The sequence below is a fragment of the Lithobates pipiens genome, unplaced genomic scaffold (genome assembly GCF_037356315.1).
Source record: "Lithobates pipiens isolate NorthernLeopardFrog02 unplaced genomic scaffold, aLitPip1_a1.2 Scaffold_13, whole genome shotgun sequence".
Classification (NCBI taxonomy): Eukaryota; Metazoa; Chordata; class Amphibia; order Anura; family Ranidae; genus Lithobates; species Lithobates pipiens.
In genome coordinates this window covers 24,505,094-24,527,116 of record NW_027507718.1, presented here as the reverse complement: position 1 = coordinate 24,527,116, position 22,023 = coordinate 24,505,094, and the positions used below count along the sequence as shown (strand labels likewise).

Below are 22,023 nucleotides of genomic sequence, written 5' to 3'. Positions count from 1 at the left end.
GCAGCTAACTAACCAGAACAGAGTCTGGAAAGTCTGGGTAACCCAGTGCCTGAAGATCACCTCCAGGCTAGCTCCACAACATCCAGTCCAGCCTGGTCCAGATGTGATAAGGTCCAAAAGCCAGACTGAGGACAACTGCCCCAGATAGCTACTACTAAGAGGTAAAAAAAATCTAGTAGTGAAGTAAAGAAGAGTCTTGACTGAAGAATAAAAATTAAAGAAGCAGGAAAAATATGTTAGAAAAACAGGTTAGTCTTCGAAACATTAAAACAAAAATTGTGTTGCTCTATCAATATAAAGTGCATAAGGTTCTTATAACCATCATACAACCAAATTAAAAAATTGGTGCAATTTAGAAATGAAATAAGAAAATGATTGAGAAATTCATAAACAATCCATAAAAGTCCAGAGAAAAAGTGCTTTTGCGCAAAAAAGTTAATATAAACATTTGAGTGTTAACATGAACCAGTGCTCCAGAAGTGAATGAAGAGGGATTCTTCACACCCAGAAAGTGCACACCCCACTCACAAGCCACTTACCAGCTGTTAAGGCCTCAAGATGTCGGTCTGGCTGCACCTTATCCCAATATCCCTATGGGATGGATGGATACCAAGAGCCGGGGTTCCAAAATGGATAAACCAAGCAATCACAACAATCCACAATCAGCTGCTGGGACCCCAAGAGGGAGGTATGGCTATATCCCTATGAGATAGATGGATGCCAAGAGCTGGGGTTCCAAGATGGATTAACCATGCAGTCAGAACGATCCAACAGTGTACTAAATGAGGAGGGGAAACAAAGGAGGAACTTATGGTGTAGTATTACAAGTTCAAGTTTTTAATAAAGGTTAAAAGTATATACAAAAAGCAGGAGTAAACTCACATAGTAAATAATCATACACATACAGCACCCTGGCAGTCGTGATGGCGTCACCGCTGTAGCTCCTACTGATGTATTTGATTCAAAAAAACATTATCAAGGGATAAAGGAGTACTCCTTTAGCCCTTGATAATGTTCTTTTCAATGAAACACCCACCAGGATGCTGCATGTGTATGATTGTTTACTGTGCTTTGTAAACGCCTTTGTTTCCCCTCCTTATTGAGTACACTGTTGGCTCATTTTGATGGCATGGCTAATCCATCTTGGAAACCCAACTCTTGGCATCTATCCCATAGGGATATTGGGATAAAGCACAGCTATACCTCCCTCTTGGGGTCCCAGCAGCTGATTGTAGATTGTTGTGATTGCTTGGTGTATCCATTTTGGAACCCCCGCTCCTGGTATTTATGCATCCCATAGGGATACTGGGATAAAGCACAGCCAGACCTCCATCTTTGGGTCTCAGCAGCCGATTGTGGATCATTGTAAATTCTTGGTTTATCCATTTTGGAACCCTTGGGGTCTCAACAGCTGGTAAGTGGCTTGTGAGTAGGGTGTGTGGGGTGTGAAGAATCCCTCTTCATTCACTTCTGGAGCATTGGTTCTTGTTAATATTAAAATGTTTATATTAACTTTTTTGCACAAAAGCACTTATTCTCTGGACTTGAATTTTTCAATCATTTGCTTATTTAATTTACACTACACTCATTTTTTTCACTTGATTGTATAATGGTTATAATAACCTTATAGGCTTTATATTAATAGCGCAAAACAATTTTTGTTTTAATGGTTTGTTTATTGTATATATGTCGTGAGCACACCTATTACTGATATATATTTTTTATCGTTAGATGGTGACACTGCTATTGTTGTATAGTGACACTTCAGAACAACTTATTTTTATTTTAGCAGTCTTGGAAACAGAGGAGCTGAAGAAAAGTTGCCCATTCTTCTACAACATAAGCAAAAAACTGAGGTATGCTGGTAGTAGGAAGGGTTATCCTAAGCAGGCCTACAATTCTTTAGTTTGCCAGTGACCAGTACTCCTATAAGAGTTGCAGTATAACCACAAGGTTAGAGAATTTCTGTGTGCTTCACTAATGAGAAAAAATATTACTTTAACATAACGATATATAATTTTTATCATTGCCCCTTGTACACATACTTCTTGTGATTGTCTCAGATATTCACTTGTTTGCATCAGGTTTCGTTCAATTCCTTGAGTCTTCAGTTGCTGCCTTACATAATTCATATGCTCCAACCCTGAAAAGGACAAAACATAAATTTAAACACAATTCCTATGGCAACTAATATGGTGAACCCTATTAATGCTAACATAATAAAACTATAAAATATTGACTTTCAAAGCTGTGTTATTTTTTCTAGTGTCTTATATGTCCTCACATGGTGCAAAGTGTTTTAAATGTAAAGATTACAGAAGATTTGTAACTTTTAAAAATGTTGCATTCAGCACTGAGATACAGTATCTCACATTTTTGAAAATATTTTATTATATCTGTTCATGTGAAAACACTGAATAAATTAGACTTTGCTATAATGTAAAGTAGTGAGTGTACAGCTTGTATAACAGTGTACATTTGCTGTCCCCTCAAAATAACTCAACACACAGCCATTAATGTCTAAACCACTGGCAACAAAAGTGAGTACACCCGTAAGTGATAATGTCCAAATTGGGCCCTTTTCCCTCCCCGGTGTCATGTGACTCATTAGTGTTACAAGGTCTCAGGTGTGAATGGGGAGCAGGTGTGTTAAATTTGGTGTTATCGCTCTTACTCTCTCATACTGGTCACTGGAAGTTCAATATGGCACCTCATGATAAAGAACTCTCCGAGGATCTGAAAAAAAGAATTGTTGCTCTACATAAAGATGGCCTAGGCTATAAGAAGATTGCCAAGACCCTGAAACTGAGCTGCAGCATGGTGGCCAAGACCATACAGCGGTTTAGCAGGTCAGGTTCCACTCAGAACAGGCCTCGCCATGGTTGACCAAAGAAGTTGCGTGCACGTGCCCAGCATCATATGCAGAGGTTGTCTTTGGGAAATAGACGTATGAGTGCTGCCAGCATTGCTTCAGAGGTTGAAGGGGTGGGGAGTCAACCTGTCAGTGCTCAGACCATACGCCGCACACTGCATTAAATTGGTCTGCATGACTGTCATCTCAGAAGTAAGCCTCTTCTAAAGATGATGCACAAGAAAGCCTGCAAACAGTTTGCTGAAGACAAGCAGACTAAGGACATGGATTACTGGAACCATGTCCTGTGGTCTGATAAAACCAAGAAAAATGTATTTGGTTCAGATTATTATTATTAGTATTATTATACATGTCAACAGTTTATACAGCACTTTACAATGTATAGGGGGGACAACACAATTACAGTACAGTTCAATACAAAAGGTACAGGAGGACCCTGCACGTAGAGCTTACATTCTAAAGGGAGGGGGTGGTGATGTCAAGCGTGTGTAGCGGCAACCAGGTGAGGAGTACAAAGACAAGTGTGTCTTGCCTATAGTCAAACAGTGTAGTGGGAGTGTCATGGTCTGGGGCTGCATGAGTGCTACCAGCACTGAGGAGCTACAGTTCACTGAGGGAACCATGAATGCCAACATGTACTGTGACATACTGAAGCAGAGCATTATCCCCTCCCTTTGAAGACTGGGCTGCAGGCCAGTATTTCAACACGATAACGACCCCAAACAAACCTCCAATCATCATGGAGGAGTGGAAGAGGACTCCAGTGGCAAACTGTGAAGCTCTGGTCAACTCCATGCCCAAGAGGGTTAAGACAGTGCTGGAAAATAATGGTGGCCACACAAAATATTGACACTTTGGGCCCAATTTGGATATTTTCACTTAGGGGTGTGCTCACTTTTGTTGCCAGCGGTTTAGACATTCATGGCTGTGTGTTGAGTTATTTTGAGGGGACAGCAAATTTATACTGTAATACAAGCTGTACACTTACTACTTTGCAGCAAAGTGTCATTTCATCAGTGTTGTCACATGAAAAGATATAATAAACTATTTACAAAAATGTGAGGGGTGTACTCACTTTTGTGAGATACTGTAGATACATTTGACATTTTCTTATATATCTTATTTGCCAGAAATGCTATTTTAAAAACTATGTATTTTTTTTATGAAGAGTAGCCTAACTGTAGCTTAAAAGTGTCCACAAATAGCGCCGTTCTGCATTAGTCTTCATTTAAACATCTTTGTTTATTCTTGCAAACCTACATTATCCCATCTTCCATATATACTGGTCAGCTTTTTAGGTAAAGGAAAAGAGAAGCTGTGCAAAAAACGATTTTCTGCACTGGTTATAATTCCATTGCCGCTACCAGGCTTTTCCAGTAATATTGTCATTTCAGACCACGAAACAAGAATCAGTTAGGTTAGCTTTTCCCTAAAACAGAATAATTGTTGTGGGGAAAAAACACCTAACAAAAATGCTGTTCGACCATCCTGTTATCAACAGTAGGAACTGTCACTCCTAGGAGGGGTGGGGATAGTTTTAGGATTTTGTGTAAGCGAGAGGTCTTTTGGATCTTTGCAAACCAGAATTCCGGTGGTCCTAAACGTTGAGTGGAATTTGACCCACTTTTATGATTAATTTGTTGATTTTGATCCCAAAACCATGAGCATGAGCTCAAAGATCAGAAACTAGGTCTGCCCCACCAAAACTTGGAAACCTCAAATGTAAGATTTAAATGCAGTCTCCATCTTGTTCATAAAGTTTACAGACATATTTACATAACAGTAAACATGTTATGCCTGCTTTCTTTTCCTTCAGAGCTATTTCATGCTTTTAATGGGCTGAACAGCCTTTCTTAATTCTGTAGCAATTGTAGCATAGCCAGCACACCCAAGCAGCCATCCTATCTATGACATCATAATCCAGCACTTACTCAAAGAGTTTAATAAATACCGGGGAATAGATCACATTATTTTGCTAGGAGCAGGTGGCCACTTACTTAGCTGACTGAAACTAGATACAGTCAACCTGTTCTTGCTTTGTTCTTCTTTTTCATAATTCCAGTTGCTGCAGTCTGCTGGTTCTGAGCTCATCTCGGTGCTTTGAGAACAGCCATCAACAGTAATGACCTATAAGGGAGACCAGGCTTAAATAAAGACCTCTTGCATAAAATTAAAAAAAAACACTTGATCCCTTGTCAGGAACAGGTTAGCAACATTTACATTACATGTCAGTATTGCCTTCGCTGGTCAAAAAAGTGGAATAACAGACCACGCAGCAAATATTAAAAGATTCCGCAAAGGTCCTGTTAGATAAACTTGCAAAATGCTGCTGTATTAGGCTACTTAATCCATGTTCTTCAAGAAGGACTTCTTGTGATATTATTAGTAACTCTTGGCTATTAGGATGTTATATTATTATGCAAGTGTATGACTGCATCACCCAATAGTAGCTTTGAAGCCACGTGAGGCTCTCAGTCTTTTTTATGTCTCTTACAATAGCTTGCACACCAAGACAAATGAACATGCATCTAAAAGCTTTAGCGGTTTTCATTGGGAAGATACATTTATAAGTCTATGTGCAAGACAACTAGATAAGTAAGAACTTGTCCACAACTCACAACATGATTGGTGAATATTTTCTGGAATTGACATATTAAAGAGCAGTAAACATTACAAACACCTGTACAGGTGTACAATGTCAGTAGAGAAGACACATATTGCATGCTAAAACATCCCAGGGCTAACACCATAAAGAATAATTACATTATCTCCTAATATCTTACAGGCACTTGAAGTTGAGTCTTCTTTGTCTTTTCTTTGGATGATCTTCTGAAGGTGTTACGAATTTTTTCTTTGGCCCACCCGAGCTGATAAAAATCTGAAGGCTTTGCAAACTCTGCAAACAAGGTAGGCAATAAAAGGAAATAAATAACTGGGCATCATAGCTAGAGCTTGAAATGGCACTCTAGATTTCGAAGTATGGAGAAGGGTTGCAACTGCATTTTCCCTCAATTCATGAGGTGGTGGTGACACTTGTTAGTGGGATAGGAAGAGAAGGGATATCTCTGCAACAAAGACATGGACAGCTGAATTAAAAATGAATAGAAGTTCTAACACTTCCTCATGCTACAAGTAAAGTGTTTTTTTCCCTTGCTATCTATGCCTTTATTAAAGATACACTATATAACCAAAAGTATTGGGACACATGCCTTTACACGCACATGAACTTTAATGGGAACCCAGTCTTAGTCCGTAGGGTTCAGTATTGAGTTGGCCCACCCTTTGCAGCTATAACAGCTTCAACTCTTCTGGGAAGGCTGTCCACAAGGTTTAGGAGTGTATCTATGGGAATGTTTGACCATTCTTCCAGAAGCACATTTGTGAGGTCAGGCACTGATGTGGACTAGAAGGCCTGGCTCGCAGTTTCTGCTTTAATTCATCTCAAAGGTGTTCTATCGGGTTGAGGTTAGGACTGCAGGTCAGTCAAGTTCCTCCACCCAAAACTCGCTCACCCCTGTCTTTATGGACCTTGCTTTGTGCACTGGTCCAAATGATTTGGGGGATTATTGTGTGGGGTTGTTTTTCAGGAGTTGGGCTTGACCCCTTAGTTCCAGTGAAGGGAACTCTTAAGGTGTCAGCATACCAAGGCGGTTTGGACAATTTCATGCTCCCAACTTTATGGGAACAGTTTGGGGATGGCTCAGTCCTGTTCCAACATGACTGAGCACCAGTGCACAAACAAGGTCCATAAAGACATGGATGAGTGAGTTTGGGGTGGAGGAACTTGACTGGCCTGCAGAGAGTCCTGACCTCAAACCGAGAGAACCCCTTTGGGATGAATTAGAGCGGAGACTGAAAGCCAAGCCTTCCCATCCACATCAGTGTCTGACCTCACAAATGCACTTCTTAAATAATTTGATTATAGTGTTGATACTGTTTTAGCCCCTCAAACAGCTCTTTTGGGGTTGAAGCTGGATATCTGGCCTATTCAAACACATTCTCTGGTTACACACTGCTTAATAGCAGCTTGCCTATCTATTGCCCATAATTGGAAAGTTAATAATGCACCCTTTCTCTACCATATGATCTATATTCTTAATGATTATTGCTTAATGGAATATATGTTTACCAAAGCCCAGTTAACTACTGACAAATTTTACAAATGGAACCACTGGCTTAAAAACCACAGAAGTGTTTCTTCAACATAGAATGGTGATACTTTTTGTATACAATCTGGTCTGTCCATCACCTACCCACCCCATCACAATTGGGGCTGACTAACCCTTGAATGTGCAACCAGTTGATGTCACATGTAGTACCTCAACTAGGTACCAGCTCTTGTTTATATTGTATCTAGATTGAATGCATGTGTACTGTACATTTCTGAAACTGATGGTTGCTTACTATTGTTCTTTCTATTTCTTGTATGCTTTTTATTGAAAAACTTCCAATAAAGTTCCAGTTTTCAAATTTAGGGAAAACTTTGAGATGTTTTAGTCACTTTTTTGCAGTTTTCTATGAAGCATCAGAAAGGGATTTGTACCATGCACATCCAAGTGGCAGCACTTGCCAGGCTAAAGACCATGCCCTTTACGTAGTACACCTATAGGGAACTATCATATGTAAAAAGATAATTAGCGCTATATCAGGAGTACAGGTGCTTCAGAATGTATGGATTTGCCACTCCTAGACCCAGCATATGAAAGAGGTTTTGGTAAGTAGACACATTTTAGAATTTTTTTAGAATCTACATTAAAAGACAGCATCACAATAAAAGAAGTGACCGGCCACTTGAAATTTGTTATAAAAACTGTAGGTTTCCAGATTATCTTGGTCATCTTACAGCTTCACTAGTTAGTGAGTAACTAAAGCCAGAGTTGCAGTCACTGAAGTCTTAACTTCTAACTTACATACTTATTCTATATCAGTTACTCACTTATTAGAGAAGCTGAAAGATGTGGATGACAACAGTAGGACATGCAATTTGTACAGAAAAAAAACATGACTAAGGCTGCTATTATCATTTTATCATGACAGGTTCTCTTTAAGGTCATATTATATAAATTAATTCTAAATTTGCTTTACAGAAATGTCTCCACAAAAAGGACAGCTTACCACAATAATATAGTATTGCTATAACATACTACACAAAGGTGAAATATCTGGATTTACTTTAAGAAAATTACTATTACTGATGCAAGTAATGTAATTTACTAGCAAATGGTTCTGATGGGGTTCAGGTATTCTAATCACCTTTTATTATACTTGTCTTCCCATCTTTCTTCTCCCTGTGCTTTCTTAAACTCGACTTTTGGAAATTCCAGCTCAGGTGTAGAGGGCTGGTCCAGAATGATGTGCTCTGTACTGGGTTGTCAACAGTTTTATCAGAATCACTGGAAGACACCTGTGTTTCAATGTGCAGACCTTTACGGTCAAAGTTGTTTACACACTGGCAGTCTTTAAAGTGATTGGGATGAATGCAAAGCTGTTGACTTTTTCCACCATTAAATACTCCAATTTCACCCTCCTCTGAAAATGCCCAATTCACAAACCCTCCTGTAGGTTCATCATTGGTACAGCTTGGAGAATGTTCAACTTCAACATTTGCAGATCCTTCATCTGAAGTGTTTTCATTTGCTGAATCTTCCTGTGACTCATTTATGTTCATCACAGAAATCGTTAGGTCTTCCTGTATTGGCTGGTTACTGTCCAAATCTTTCTCCTCATGCTCATGTACATACGGAATAACATTTGTAATGGAAGCAGCATCTCTGTTTTTTTCATCTTTGGAATCTGATTCAAGTTGGCATCTCTGTTCAATACATGAAAAGCTCAACACAGGCTCATCAAAGCATGGAGACCCAACTGGACTTGAAGGAACAAGGAGAAAATTTCCATACCGAGGTGCTGACTTACTTTCTGATGATACTCCTGAAGTTACAGTGTCACTCTCTGTTTCAGGTTCTTCCATCTTACTGTCATGAAATTGTGGGAGTGTTTGCTCAGGGGGAGAGTGACACTCTGAAGGCATTTGACTCCTTGCCAATGTCTTTAAAAGTGATGGTGGCATACTATAATAATTATATTTTTTGGTGTGCTGCGAATATGTAGCATTACTCCAACTATGTGGTATCTTCTTACAGGAGATAATCGTTTGGTCTTTCATAAAGGTCTCTTCCACTTGTAGTGAGTCCACTGCTGAGATGACTTTTAATGTATCTACCGTTAAAGCAGAAAGGTCCTGTAAGTGCCCCAACTGACTGTCCAATGAAATCAAGGAGTCTTTGATATAGAAAACTTTTTCACCCATATCCTTAAGTTGCAAGAACATTTCTTCAGTCCTGCAACAAAAGGAAAAATCATAGAACATAATTTACTGGCTTTGTGTTGGCATTATTGTATTATTAGTTATTGCAGATCATATTAGCAAGAAGATGGTTGTTGTGCACACAGATTCAAAATTAATTGACAGCTTACCTGTGTACAGTTGCTGGTGTTGGTGTAAGAAAGAAAATGGGTGATTAGCCCTAAAAACAAAAGATTCTTGTACTGAAGGGGAGCCTTTCCCACCTATCACAACACACTTATGCCCCGTATACACGATCAGACTTTCCGAAAACAAAACTGTGAAATTTTGTCCAAAGGGTGTTGGCTCAAACTTGGCTTGCATACACACAGTCACACAAATGTTGGCCAACAATTACAGACGTAGTGACGTACTAGACGTACTATGTGGTTTTTCAGCTCTTTCACGCCAACCTTTGGGCTCCTTCTGCTAATTTTGTGTTAGTAGAAGTTTGGTGAGTGTTGATTCGCGCTTTCTTTTTTGCATTTCTCATTTATCGCTTTTCAGCTCGTGCTTTTCAGTTTGTTTCTGAACGGCCATACTTCAACCAGACATGTTGCGAAATCGGAGGAGCTAACGTGTTATTTATTATTGGCCTTGGAGTTATTGCTTTGACATTATTTTTTGGTTGAATAATAATTATTTAATTTGGTATATTTTCTATATTTTTGGATGCATAGAATGTACTTTTTCATTAAGTTCTATTGGCAGATAGCATGTCTAATTTTATTTGTTTTCTTTTATTAATGCACAATAAAAAAATTGTGTAGAATAATACTTGGCTATGTGTTTTAATTCAAATGACAGTTTGGAAGTAGGCAGTTACATTTTAAAAAATACAATGTAAAATTGAGAAGGGAGACCAACGTAGTTGTATCTTTATTCTTAAAAACTACGGGATAATGGTGTTGTGGTAACTTGCACAAATTAAAAAAAAAAAAAAAAAAATATTAATATTATTCTTGCTATCACTAGAAAAAAAGAAGCCTTTGAAAATTTGTTTGCAATAACTCCATCAGTATCACTAGCAAAGCAGCTTCATTATTATCCCATTAAAGAAGAAGAGAATTGTGCGCTGCATTTGGAGATTTCATAATTTGCCATGTCACAAATGTTAATTCTCCATTATGAATGCTAGTTTACAAGGCTGACCACTTCTGCTTCCGAGCATGCGTGTTTGTACTTTGGACTTTTGCCCAACGGACTTGTGTACACACGAACGGAAAGTCCGACAACACACATTTGTTGGCGGAAAGTTTAAGAGCATGCTAGCCAACATTTGCTGGCGGAAAGTCCAACAAAAAATGTCCGATGGAGAATACACACGGTTGGACTTACTGCCAATAAGCTCATATCCAACATTTCCCGTCGTAAAATCTGATTGTGTGTATGCGACATTAGACTCAGTTATATGCAGAATTGAGGCATCTGGAGAAGAAGTAGTGGTAAGTACCCTAGAGGGTACGTTCACACATTTACGTTTCATTGTATATTGGGACACCATATATTCTTTTTGTAACATCTATACAACCCTTTTCTTTTCAACCAGTATATATGGTTCCCTCGTCTACCTCTTACTTTTAACCCTCCCTTCCCACCATTTCTCTAACGTCTCCCTTTTAACCTACCCCACCCCCTCCCTTGTCTCTCTAGGGTGCTAGGGAGATTCACTCTCTCTCTCCTTGTTCTGGGAACCATTGTCATCAGGACTGAAGGCAGTGGCGTATCATCCATGAGTGTTCACTGCACACGGGCCCCTGGGGGGGGCACTGTGACCTAACCCACCCTGCATCCATGGATGATACGTTCGGGGATGATGGGTGTAGCGCTGGGGGCCCATCTTCTCATGCAGAGGGTGTCACATTGAGGGGGGGCACCACCGCTGACAGGAGAAGTGACAGTTGTATAACTGCTCCTGTGGCTGGGCCAAAACCTCTGGAGAAGGAATGCTGGGGATGCCCGTGCAGTAACTGCTCAGACAAGTAAAGAAAAAGTGTCAGCAAATGAAGACTTCCTCTGATGGGCTCTGCAATAGATGATGTCACCAGTCAGAGCTTGGCAGAGGCATGAGCAGAGGAAGTTTTCTTTTGCTTTTGAGAGATCATCTGAGCTATCACTGCACTGGCATCCCTGGCATCCCTCTAGATGAGCAAAATCAGCCCAGAAGAAAAGTGAGAGGGGATCATTCTTCTAATTAGAATTCCAGATGGATCAAGCAGTCAGGTAAGGAGCACCAGTGCCCCCTACCCCACTGACTGGCAGTGTCCCCCAATCTGCCCCCTCTAAACATCAAGACTCCCACCTCTGCTTACTGAGCACCAGGACCCCCATCTCCCCCCACTAAGCGCCGGGACCCTCATCTCTCCCCACTAAGCACCAGGACCCCCCATCTCCCCCCACTAAGCGCCGGGACCCTCATCTCTCCTCACCAAGCACCAGGACTCCCATCTGCCCCCACTAAGCGCCAGGACCCTTATCTCCCCCACTAAGCACCAGGATCCCCTATCTCCCCCCACTAAGCATCAAGACCCCCCCCATCTCCCCCGACTGAGCATCTGTGCTCCCTTTTGTCCCCCTCGAAGACAAAGCTGCATTCTTTTAGGCAGGTATGCAGGGTCAGGGGCGAGGCTGGGGGCCCCATCAGGTAGGCTGTAGGGGCCCCCATGATTTATAACAGCGGCCCTGCTGTAACTGCCAGGCACCCACTGCACCAATCACCTTCGACTGTCCCACTGTTTCCTCCTTCGGCCCCTCTGTGTCCTCCTTCAGCCCCCCATGTCCTTCTCTACTGACACTCTACTGCCCTACTGACTCCATTCACTGGCCCCCAAAAAGCATTTTTTTTAAATGAAAAAAAATACAAAATAAAAAAAATTAATAAAGAACTACTGACACCATCCACTGCCCTACTGACACCACCCTGCACATACTACCCACCTCCATGCATTCAGCACTCCTCAGCACATACTATCCACTGCCATACATTCCACACCCCTCTCATTGCACATACTACCCACCGCCGTACACCTCTCCTTCACATACTAACCACTGCCATACATTCCATACCCCTCTCCTACACGTACCACCCACCGCCATACATGCCGCATTCCTCTCCTGCACATCCCACCCACCACTATACACTCCATACCCCTCTCCCTGCCCATACTACCCACCACCTTACACTTTGCACTCTTCTCCCTGCACATACTACCCACCGCTGCACACTCCACATTCCTCTCCTGCACATACTACTGACCTCCATACACTCTGCACTCTTCTCCCTGCACAATGTACCCACCGCTGTACACCCCATACTCCTCTCCTGCATGTACTACCTGCCACTGTATACGCCACACTGAACATTCTCTATTTAACATTACCACATTCTGGACTATGTAAGTAATTTTCAGACTCTATTTAACCACACCCCTTTTAAGCCACACCCAATGTTTATCACAATTTAAACCACGCCCACTTTTCCCAGCGGCACTGCATTTCTTCATTTGCCAGTGCCTGGGGACCACTCTTGATCTTGCACACGGGCCCACTCATTTCATGATACGCCCCTGACTGAAGGTAAGGGAAAATTGTTACATTTTTGAGTTACCAGAAAAAAAAATAGAGGATAAACCTTCCAACAGGAATACTTTCTTTTTTATCACAACTATCTAAGAGGGGATTTTTCTAAAAATAAACAAATAGCCACACAGCACAAAACCCCAATGACAGGCCTTCTCCTAACCCATTAGGGCTTAGTCGCGTGGCGGCTACGAATTAGCATTAAAGGATGAAATGCATTAGAGAGGTCAACCCCTAACAGGGGTTTTGACAATTACATATTACAAAAAGTAATCTATAAAAATAGGGATAGAACGATGATGTGCAGCCCACAGACAGGTGCATACCAAATGGAAAGACAGCTTGTGAGAGCTCTGAAGGGATTATAAACCAAAGATCACAAAGACCACATTTGTAGTTTTAGATACAGTCTTAGATAGAGCTATTCTGTAGAAGTGTTTTTAGGTCTTCCTCACCTTTCAGTGGTAGCACGAATCCTTTCACTGTCACTCGAATGCAAACTTTCATTTTTCTCATGAAAATATGTCTCCACACATTTCTCCTCAAAGTCATGGAGCTTTCTCAAGTCATCATCACTCAAGTAAAGTTCTGTCAAAGCATAGAGGGCGTGTAATTACTCAAGAAATAAATACAGATCACTGAAAGTGAAGAATATATATTATGTGATGTGTGTTTGTGAACTGATAATGCTGATCCATGTTTCTGTGCACTCCTCTATACATAAAGACAATAGGAACTAGAATCAGTAATCCTTTATGTTAATGTTTAGTTGCTAATAGAAAGGGCAGACAGCAAAATAGATATAGGGGGTAATTTACTAAAGGCAAAACCACTTTGCACTACAAGTGCACTTGGAAGTGCAGTCGCTGTAGATCTGAGGGGGACATGCAAGGAAAAAAAACAGAATTTTTGCTTGCACATGATTGGATGATAAAATCAGCAGAGCTTTCCCTCATTCCAGAGCTTCCCCTCAGATCTACAGCGATCTACAGTGACTGCACTTACAAGTGCGCTTTCAGTGCACTTCTAGTGTAGAATGGATTTGCCTTTAGTAATTCAACCCCATAGTTATAACATTACCACCAGGAAACGATAGTAAAGTTTAAAACAAAAAAGTAAATGAAGCAATGGTAAGCACAAAGCATTAAGCTGTCCATAAATGTCATAATGTACAATGCATATATATAAAGCAGTGCTTTCCAAACTGCCGTCTGGGGGCCATATGTGGCCCTTTGCTTGCTTGCTCCCACTGACACCAACAATGGGGCACTATTCCTCCCACTGACACCAATGATTGGACATTGGGGTTGATTTACTAAAGGCATATAGACTGTGCACTTTGCAAAGTGCAGTTGCACTCTGCAAGAGCAGTTGCTCCAGAGTTTAATGAATGAGGTAAGGCTTCACTTTGCAAAGAGTACCTAATCACGTACAAGGAAAATAGAAAAAAACAGCATTTTTGCTTGCATAGGATTGGTTGATGGAAGTCAGAAGAGTTTCTGCTCATTTACTCTGGAGCAACTGCACTTGCAGAGTGCATCTGCTCTTTGCAAAGTGTGCAGTCTTTTTCCCATTAGTAAATAAACCACTTTGTTACAGACACCAGGACATTTTCTACTCCTTCTGGACATAGTCCTTCCCCTCTAAAGACTAAATAATGATAAACTGGCCCTTTGTTTAGAAAGTTTGGAAACCCCTGATGTAAAGCACTGCCTAAATTATCAGGGCAATATAAATACCTGTAATAATAAATAAAAAATAAATAATATGTAACTACTCAGTGCAGAAGCCTACCTTAGTGGATACAAACTATATAGACTGTTTGGGCATTCCCTTACATTACATTTTTACAGTTTTAGTAAAGAGATTGCCAATTTGAATTTTTATTATGTATGGTTAGCTTTAGAAGCAATGCTTTACATCTATAATAAATGGTTAAGGGGCGATCGATTCCAACAGCTTTAGTTGGAGCATTATTGCGTTAAAAAAAAAAAAAAAGATGTAATTGTTTAAATTAATATCTTTGAAACTCCTACGCTAAACCAGACAGCATGACAAAGTAATCCCCATAAACCGACAAAACCCAGGCTTTTTTTTTTATCTAGGGACCAGGCTTTATCATAAATGGTCAAACACCAAGCTGCCACAGGCAGCAGTTTGAAAGTTGACCACATGGTGGCACCAGAGTTCTATCTCCTGCACAAAGAAACCCCATAAAAAGGACATTTTAGTATGTAAGATTCTGTTTGATAGTTTAACAACAGTGTGAGTCCCAGTGGTATATTAACAGTGATTCTCTGAACGTCCACATTGTACAATAATGTCAGCAAGGAGCTGGATTTAATTAGGCAGTTTAAAAGGATGAAAACAAAGCTGAACTGTGAGCTGCAAGTGTGTTAATCACAGGGAAAATACTGTTTTAATACAGCTCACTACAGACAAATCAAGCTATAAAGCCCCATAATATAGAGCCTGTGATTAAACGCAGCAGGCCACAGGTTGACTCGCCATTTTACGCTGCCCATTTAACCTATAACCTGTTATCCATCAGACCAATATGGTCATTTGAGCTAATAGAGCTGCAATAAAAGGAAGTGCATAGCTGAGGATGAAACGATTTAGCAGCAAACATCACAAGAAATGCCTGAAAACAGTAAACGGAAAATCAGCAGTGGAATTACAAAAGTGCTAAAGGTGCTATAAAACATTTGTAAGATAAATGGTGAGGATCGCTCCTATTTATGACATTGACTTGTTTTCCTGCATGGAACAATGGCATAGTACCACTTCTTTTGCTCCTTATATACAAATCACATAATTCTTTTTTTCACTTTCAGATTAATGGCATGTTCCAGTTTAGGTTGAATTATTTTCTCTACTTAAGTTTTTATGGTAGAGCTTTAAATACTGAACCTCTTGGACTTAACTGAGACCAGAAGCAACAACTGCATTGCCACTTGCTGATTAAATCTGATACTGCAGTATAGTTTTTAATTACCACGTTTCCCCGAAAATAAGCTGGGCCCTATATTAATTTAGGCAACAAAAGACCCAGTAGGGCTTATTTTGGGAGTAGGGCTTGTCATGTGCTGTCTTCTCTCCCACTCTCCCTCCCTACCTGTCAGAAATCATCAGTGGGCAGTGGAACTGACTTAAAATGCTTGTAAAATCGTAAAATGCACTTTATCACAGTATTATATCATGTAAACTGTGCATGTTTCTGTAATCTATTTGTGATAAATACCCTTTTATAGCGCTTCCATGACCCCCCTGATCGGTCTTCCACGCTCCGAACACTGCAGAGGGAGGGGGGCCCGAGATACCCCTCTGACAGCTAGCAGAACAGGAGAACAGCAGGGGATCAGCTGAGCGCCGCTCGGCACTTCCATGGCCCGCTTAATCGGTCTTCCATGCTCCGAACACTGCAGGAGGAGGGCAAGATCCCTTGCTGAAAGCTGGGAGGAGAGCAGCAGGGGATCAGCTGAGTGCCGCTCTGAGCTTCCATGACCCGCCTGATCAGTCTTCCCCCACTCCAAGCACTGCGGAGGGGGGCTGAGATCCCCCGCTGACAGCTGGCAGAAGAGGAGAGCAGCGGGGGTCAGTTGAGCACCGCTCAGCACTTCCGTGACCCGCCTGATCAGTCTTCCCCACTCCGAGCACTGCAGAGGGGAGATGTGAAAAAGGAATCAGGTAGAATTGGCGCTATACCTTTAAATTAATATATTTATTGCCACTAATCCTCAGGGGAGATGATCCCTGCTGACAGCTGTCAGATGAGAAGAGGAGAGCAGTGGGGGTGAGCTGAGCACCGCTTGGCACTTCCGTGACCTTGCCGATGTACATCCGTGCCAATGTAACAAACAAACATACACAGTTTACATTATATAAAACAGTGAATTTTAGGATTATACAACCCTTTTAAACTAGGGCTTATTTTTGGGGTAGGGCTTACATTGCAGACCTCCTCGAAAATCACAGTAGGGCTTATTTTCAGGGTAGGTCTTATTTTTGGGGAAACGCTGTAGATACATTTTATCTGAATGGTTCACTTTTTTTGCATCAGATTGCAAAATATTCCCATTTTTAACTATAAATAGATTACACTTATTTGTACGTTTAGTCTTGCAGTGGCTCCTGAATAAACAATATTTAGTATGTGAGCTTATTGCATTAACCTTTCCTCTTTTCAAACTCCTAACACCTGTTGGTGTATTGTTAGGCATGGTCCTTCTTTCCCCTCAAACTCAAAGGGTTCAGTTGTGTAAATACTAGTAGGGAATAGATTGATCAAGCCCACCCACTTATCCATGCTCCATTGTCCTGGTCACATGCATTTGGTCTAAGCAAAGGGGGCCAACTGATTTGCTCTGCCCAATATGTCTCCTGTGTATAATGGGATATACACTGTTGGATCCTTCCTCTAGGCTGGGAGGGAAAGAAGGACCATTTTACCTTTTCTGTATTTGTACATATTATTTGAAAATGTTAAAAAAATGTAATGATGTCCACAAAAGAGATGCTTACTCAGTCCAAAGTCTCCTTCATCCTGGTCATTCTCACTGTGAGAGCGACGATGGCAAAGATAGTCAGTAAGTAAATATATATGGCTCAGTGAGATCAGTGGAGGAGGTAACCATGGCTTCTCATGATATGCCATGATATATCGGTAGCGGTTATATTTCCACAGCTTGTGAGAGATGGATTTCATATCCAGATACACATTACTAAAGGAAGATAAAATAACAGATACAAGTATTCATCTTTTTTATTCAGTTTTCAAAAAGGGATTACAAATACTTAAAGAAAACATCTGCTGAGAGATACAAGCAGACCTCTCACTGTGAAATTTCTAATAAGCCAAGCCTTTTAGACAGGGTAGAGGGGAGAAGAGCCCCTTACCTTTACAACCACTTGAACATGCAGATAAATTACATTTATGGGAGTTGTTTTGTTTGCCATAAGTTTTGTATTGCTGTCATCAAGTGCTGAAATTGACATAGCTTTGGCACAAAGCACATACTTAGACAGTAGGGCATGGGTCCTCATTTTTCTCTGCAGCAGAACAGCAACACTTATTGCTTATCCATGCCCTCATCCTTTGACTGGATAGTGACTTTGAAGCAGTGGACTGATGAGCTCATCATTATGTCACTGTGCTCTCTCCTCCTGCTAGCATACTTCCTGCACTGCAGTACAACTGATTGGATCCTTGTGCTGCTCAGCACCCTCAACCCTGCTGTTGTACAGGTGACTCATATATATATATATATATATATATATATATATATATATATATATATATATATATATATAGTATCTCACAAAAGTGAGTATACCCCTCACATTTTTGTAAATATTTTATTATTATTTTCATGTGACAACACTGAAGAAATGACACTTTGCTACAATGTAAAGTAGTGAGCGTATAGCTTGTATAACAGTGTAAATTTGCTGTCCCCTCAAAATAACTCAACACACAGCCATTAATATCTAAACTACTGGCAACAAAAGTGAGTACACCCCTAAGTGAAAATGTAAAATGGGCCCAATTAGCCATTTTCCCTCCCCGGTGTCATGTGACTCGTTAGTGTTACAAGGTCTCTGGTGTGAATGGGGAGCAGGTGTGTTAAATTTGGTGTTATCGCTCTCGCTCTCTCATACTAGTCACTGGAAATACAACACGGCAAAGAACTCTCTTAGGATCTGAAAAAAGAATTGTTGCTCCGCATAAAGATGGCCTAGGCTATAAGAAGATTGCCAAGACCCTGAAACTGAGCTGCAGCACAGTAGCCAAGACCATATAGCGGTTTAACAGGATAGGTTCCACTCAGAACAGGCCTCGCCATGGTCGACCAAAGAAGTTGAGTGCACATGCTCAGCATCATATCCAGAGGTTGTCTTTGGGAAATAGCCAGCATTGCTGCAGAGGTTGAAGGGGTGGGGGTCAGCTTGTCAATGCTCAGACCATACGCCGCAAAATGCATCAAATTGGTCTGCGTGGCTGTCGTCCCAGAAGGAAGCCTCTTCTAAAGATGATGCACAAGAAAGCCTGCAAACAGTTTGCTGAAGACAAGCAGACTAAGGACATGGATTACTGGAACTATGTCCTGGGGTCTGATGAGATCAAGATAAACTTATTTGGTTCAGATGGTGTTAAGCATGTGTGGCGGCAATCAGGTGAGGAGCACAAAGAAAAGTGTGTCTTGCCTACAGTCAAGCATGGTGGTGGGTGTGTCACGGACTGGGGCTGCCTGACTGCTACCAGCACTGGGGAGCTACAGTTCATTGAGGGAACCATGAATGCCAACATGTATTGGGATATACTGAAGCAGAGCATGATCCTCTCCCTTTTGAAGACTGGGCCGCAGGGCAGTATTCCAACTTGATAACAACCCCAAATACACTTTCAAGACGACCACTGTCTTGCTAAAGAAGCTGAAGGTAAAGGCGATGGACTGTCCAAGCATGTCTCCAGACCTAAACCATATTGATCATCTGTGGGACATCCGGTCTAACATCCACTAGCTCTGTGATGTCGTCATGGAGGAGTAAAAGAGGACTCCGTGGCAAAATGTGAAGCTCTGGTGAACTCCATGCCCAAGAGGGTTAAGGCAGTGCTGGAAAATAATGGTGGCCACACAAAATATTGACACTTTGGGCCCAATTTGGACATTTTTACTTAGGGGTGTACTCACTTTTGTTGCCAGCAGTTTAGACATTAATGGCTGTGTGTTGAGTTATTTTGAGGGGACAGCAAATTTACACTGTTATACAAGCTGTACACTCACTTCTTTACATTGTAGCAAAATGTAATTTCTTCAGTGTTGTCACATGAAAAGATATAATAAAATATTTACAAAAGTGTGAGGGGTGTACTCACTTTTGTGAGCTACTGTGTATATATATATATATATATATATATATATATATATATATATATATATATATATATATATATATAAATAAAATGTTTGGGGGTTATAAGTAATTGTCTATAAAAAAAATACTGATTTAAACTTGTAAAAAAACATTGCCAGGTCTTAATTTTAAACCTGCCTTGAGTTCATCTTTATACTGTCATTAATTGTGATGCTATAGGACTGATATATGCAATTAGCGGACCTCCAGCTGTTGCAGAACTACAAGTCCCATGAGGCATGGCATGACTCTGACAGCCAGAAGCATGAAACATAGAGGCAGAGGCATGATGGGACTTGTAGTTTTGCAACAGTTGGAGGTCCGCTAATTGCATATCCCTGCTATCGGAACTAGAACTTATTATTGCATAATAACACTTGCTGAATGAAAATAATAATTCTATAGAATTATAGATTATAATAGATTATATAATTATAGAAAAACCTGCTATGTAACAGGTTACCAGCGTTCTCAACTTTTAGCAATCCGTTAAGGTTGCATTAACATTTTACAAATTGTTACTGAATAAGGCTGATAATCCTAGATGCATTGGAAATGTTCAAACGCTGTAACGATTGCTTTAATTCAGATTAAAGGGAAGAGAACCCCAGTTTAAAATCATATATAAAATATATTCAATCATCCCCCTGATGTTAAAGAGCATATCAGCTCCTAAACTGAGGTTTCTGGGGCTTTTGGCAATTTTTGCCTTAGCTTCTGAACGCACCTCAATAAAAACCTGTGTGTCCATGCACAGATAGGCTTTTAGAGGAGTTTAGGAGCAACAGAGCATTAAAGGCAGTCAAAGATCCTTCTCCTGAATCGTGTTCAGGAGAGGAGCTTTTAGGCAAAAAAAAATACCAAGCGCGTCTAATCGCTAGGCAGCGTTTATGAACTTCAATGGCTAGACTAAAATTCAACTTCTGGCCAAATAAATAAACACCTAAACACCAATTGCTGTTAAACTCTGCTAAAATGCAACTTAGGTGAATTTTTAATGCTGAATTTCTCCTATCAGAGGAAATGGCGTTTACAGTAAATCATTGCACATGAGACCTTAAACCCCTTTGTGAGGACTTGCTTACTGAATAGGATATACAAGCAGGAGATGTTTGGAACAAAATATTTAAAAAGCAGCTTCAACCCCTTTTGAACCATGGCTCACCCTTTCCCATAACACATTGGGATCCACTGGCATATGTAAAAGGCTTGTTGCCCTTTTTTTACCAAATGCTGCTAAAAGTTTGATTCTTACATTTTGGAGATCACCCCTACTCTCAATGAAAAGTGGATAAATTATGTATCTTAGAGTCAAACCAAAGTCAGGAAAGCTTCTATGCTATTAGAGCTGGTTGGCTAGACTTCAAATTAATATAATTGTTTTAATATGAGGGGTCCTCAAAAAGTTTCTGCACTTTTATATTTTCCTTGGAAATGGTGAGGGCAGAAGGAGTAGTAATTGGTCATGTCTGAGAGTGTCATGTTACTAGTTTGTGTCCACATGTGTGCTCGGTATGGGGAGAATGTTCTCTCTTGTAGAGTCATTTATGAATGGGAGGTTATGAAAAACCCATCTTATAGTATGGATGATTTAGCGCCATCTGATTTCCACCTTTTTGACTGCCCAAAGAAGCTTTAAGAAGATTTTCATGTGATGATGATGTGAGAGCAGCTGTGCATCAGTGGCTAGGCGCTCAACCAAAAACCTTCTTTTGCTGATGGCATTAAAAAGTTGGTATGAATGTTGGGAAAAATGCATCGCAAAGTAACATGACTATGTAGAAAAGTGATGTCATTTGTTTTTGACATTCATAATAAATAGAGTTCAAAAAAAGTGAGGAAACTTTTTGACGACCCCTTGTATTATAGGAACACTTGTTCCCAGAAACTTAATCTAAAATTATGTCAGCTTCAACCTTCAAGAGGCAATAATAATAGACAAACAGACCTATTACTATAAATGGACTACATAGTACATGCACTGTAGTAATGTTTACTTTTCCCTACCTCCCTTTTGTGACCTTATCCTCATTTAGTGAAAAACCAATTGAAAATCAATTGCAAAAACTCTGAGCCATGTAAAAATGTATGAAGAAATATTGTATAATAAAACAATTTTTCTACAAACAAAAAAAGCTGCACCCTATAAAAGTGAAGTATAAAACTCCTCAGTAATAAATGAAAATAATTTTGGGGCGCTCTAATTAATTAGTAATATTATTAATTAGTAATTCCGAAACGTACGTCGAAACGGTACCTGGTCACGCTGTTTTTTTCTTGATGCCATATCCGGTTACCTGGTTGCCGG

The 22,023-nt window shown here is 40.4% G+C and overlaps 1 protein-coding gene across 5 annotated transcripts in view; it reads right to left on the bottom strand.

Annotated features, from left to right (window-relative positions):
- Positions 1-22,023, bottom strand: part of TRPM6 (transient receptor potential cation channel subfamily M member 6) — a 332,641-nt gene that overhangs the window by 136,931 nt on the left and 173,687 nt on the right. For all 5 annotated transcript variants that reach the window (XR_013272142.1, XM_077474929.1, XM_077474927.1 and 2 more), the window contains exons 24-29: positions 17,322-17,521; positions 13,253-13,385; positions 8,126-9,213; positions 5,656-5,768; positions 4,870-4,999; positions 2,046-2,143 (exon numbers count right to left, since the gene is read on the bottom strand). Coding sequence is in view for 4 of the 5 variants with exons in the window: in XM_077474929.1 (XP_077331055.1) it covers positions 2,046-2,143; positions 4,870-4,999; positions 5,656-5,768; positions 8,126-9,213; positions 13,253-13,385; positions 17,322-17,521 (1,762 nt within the window). In the remaining variant the exon portion in view is untranslated. The remainder of the gene's footprint in view (positions 1-2,045; positions 2,144-4,869; positions 5,000-5,655; positions 5,769-8,125; positions 9,214-13,252; positions 13,386-17,321; positions 17,522-22,023) is intronic.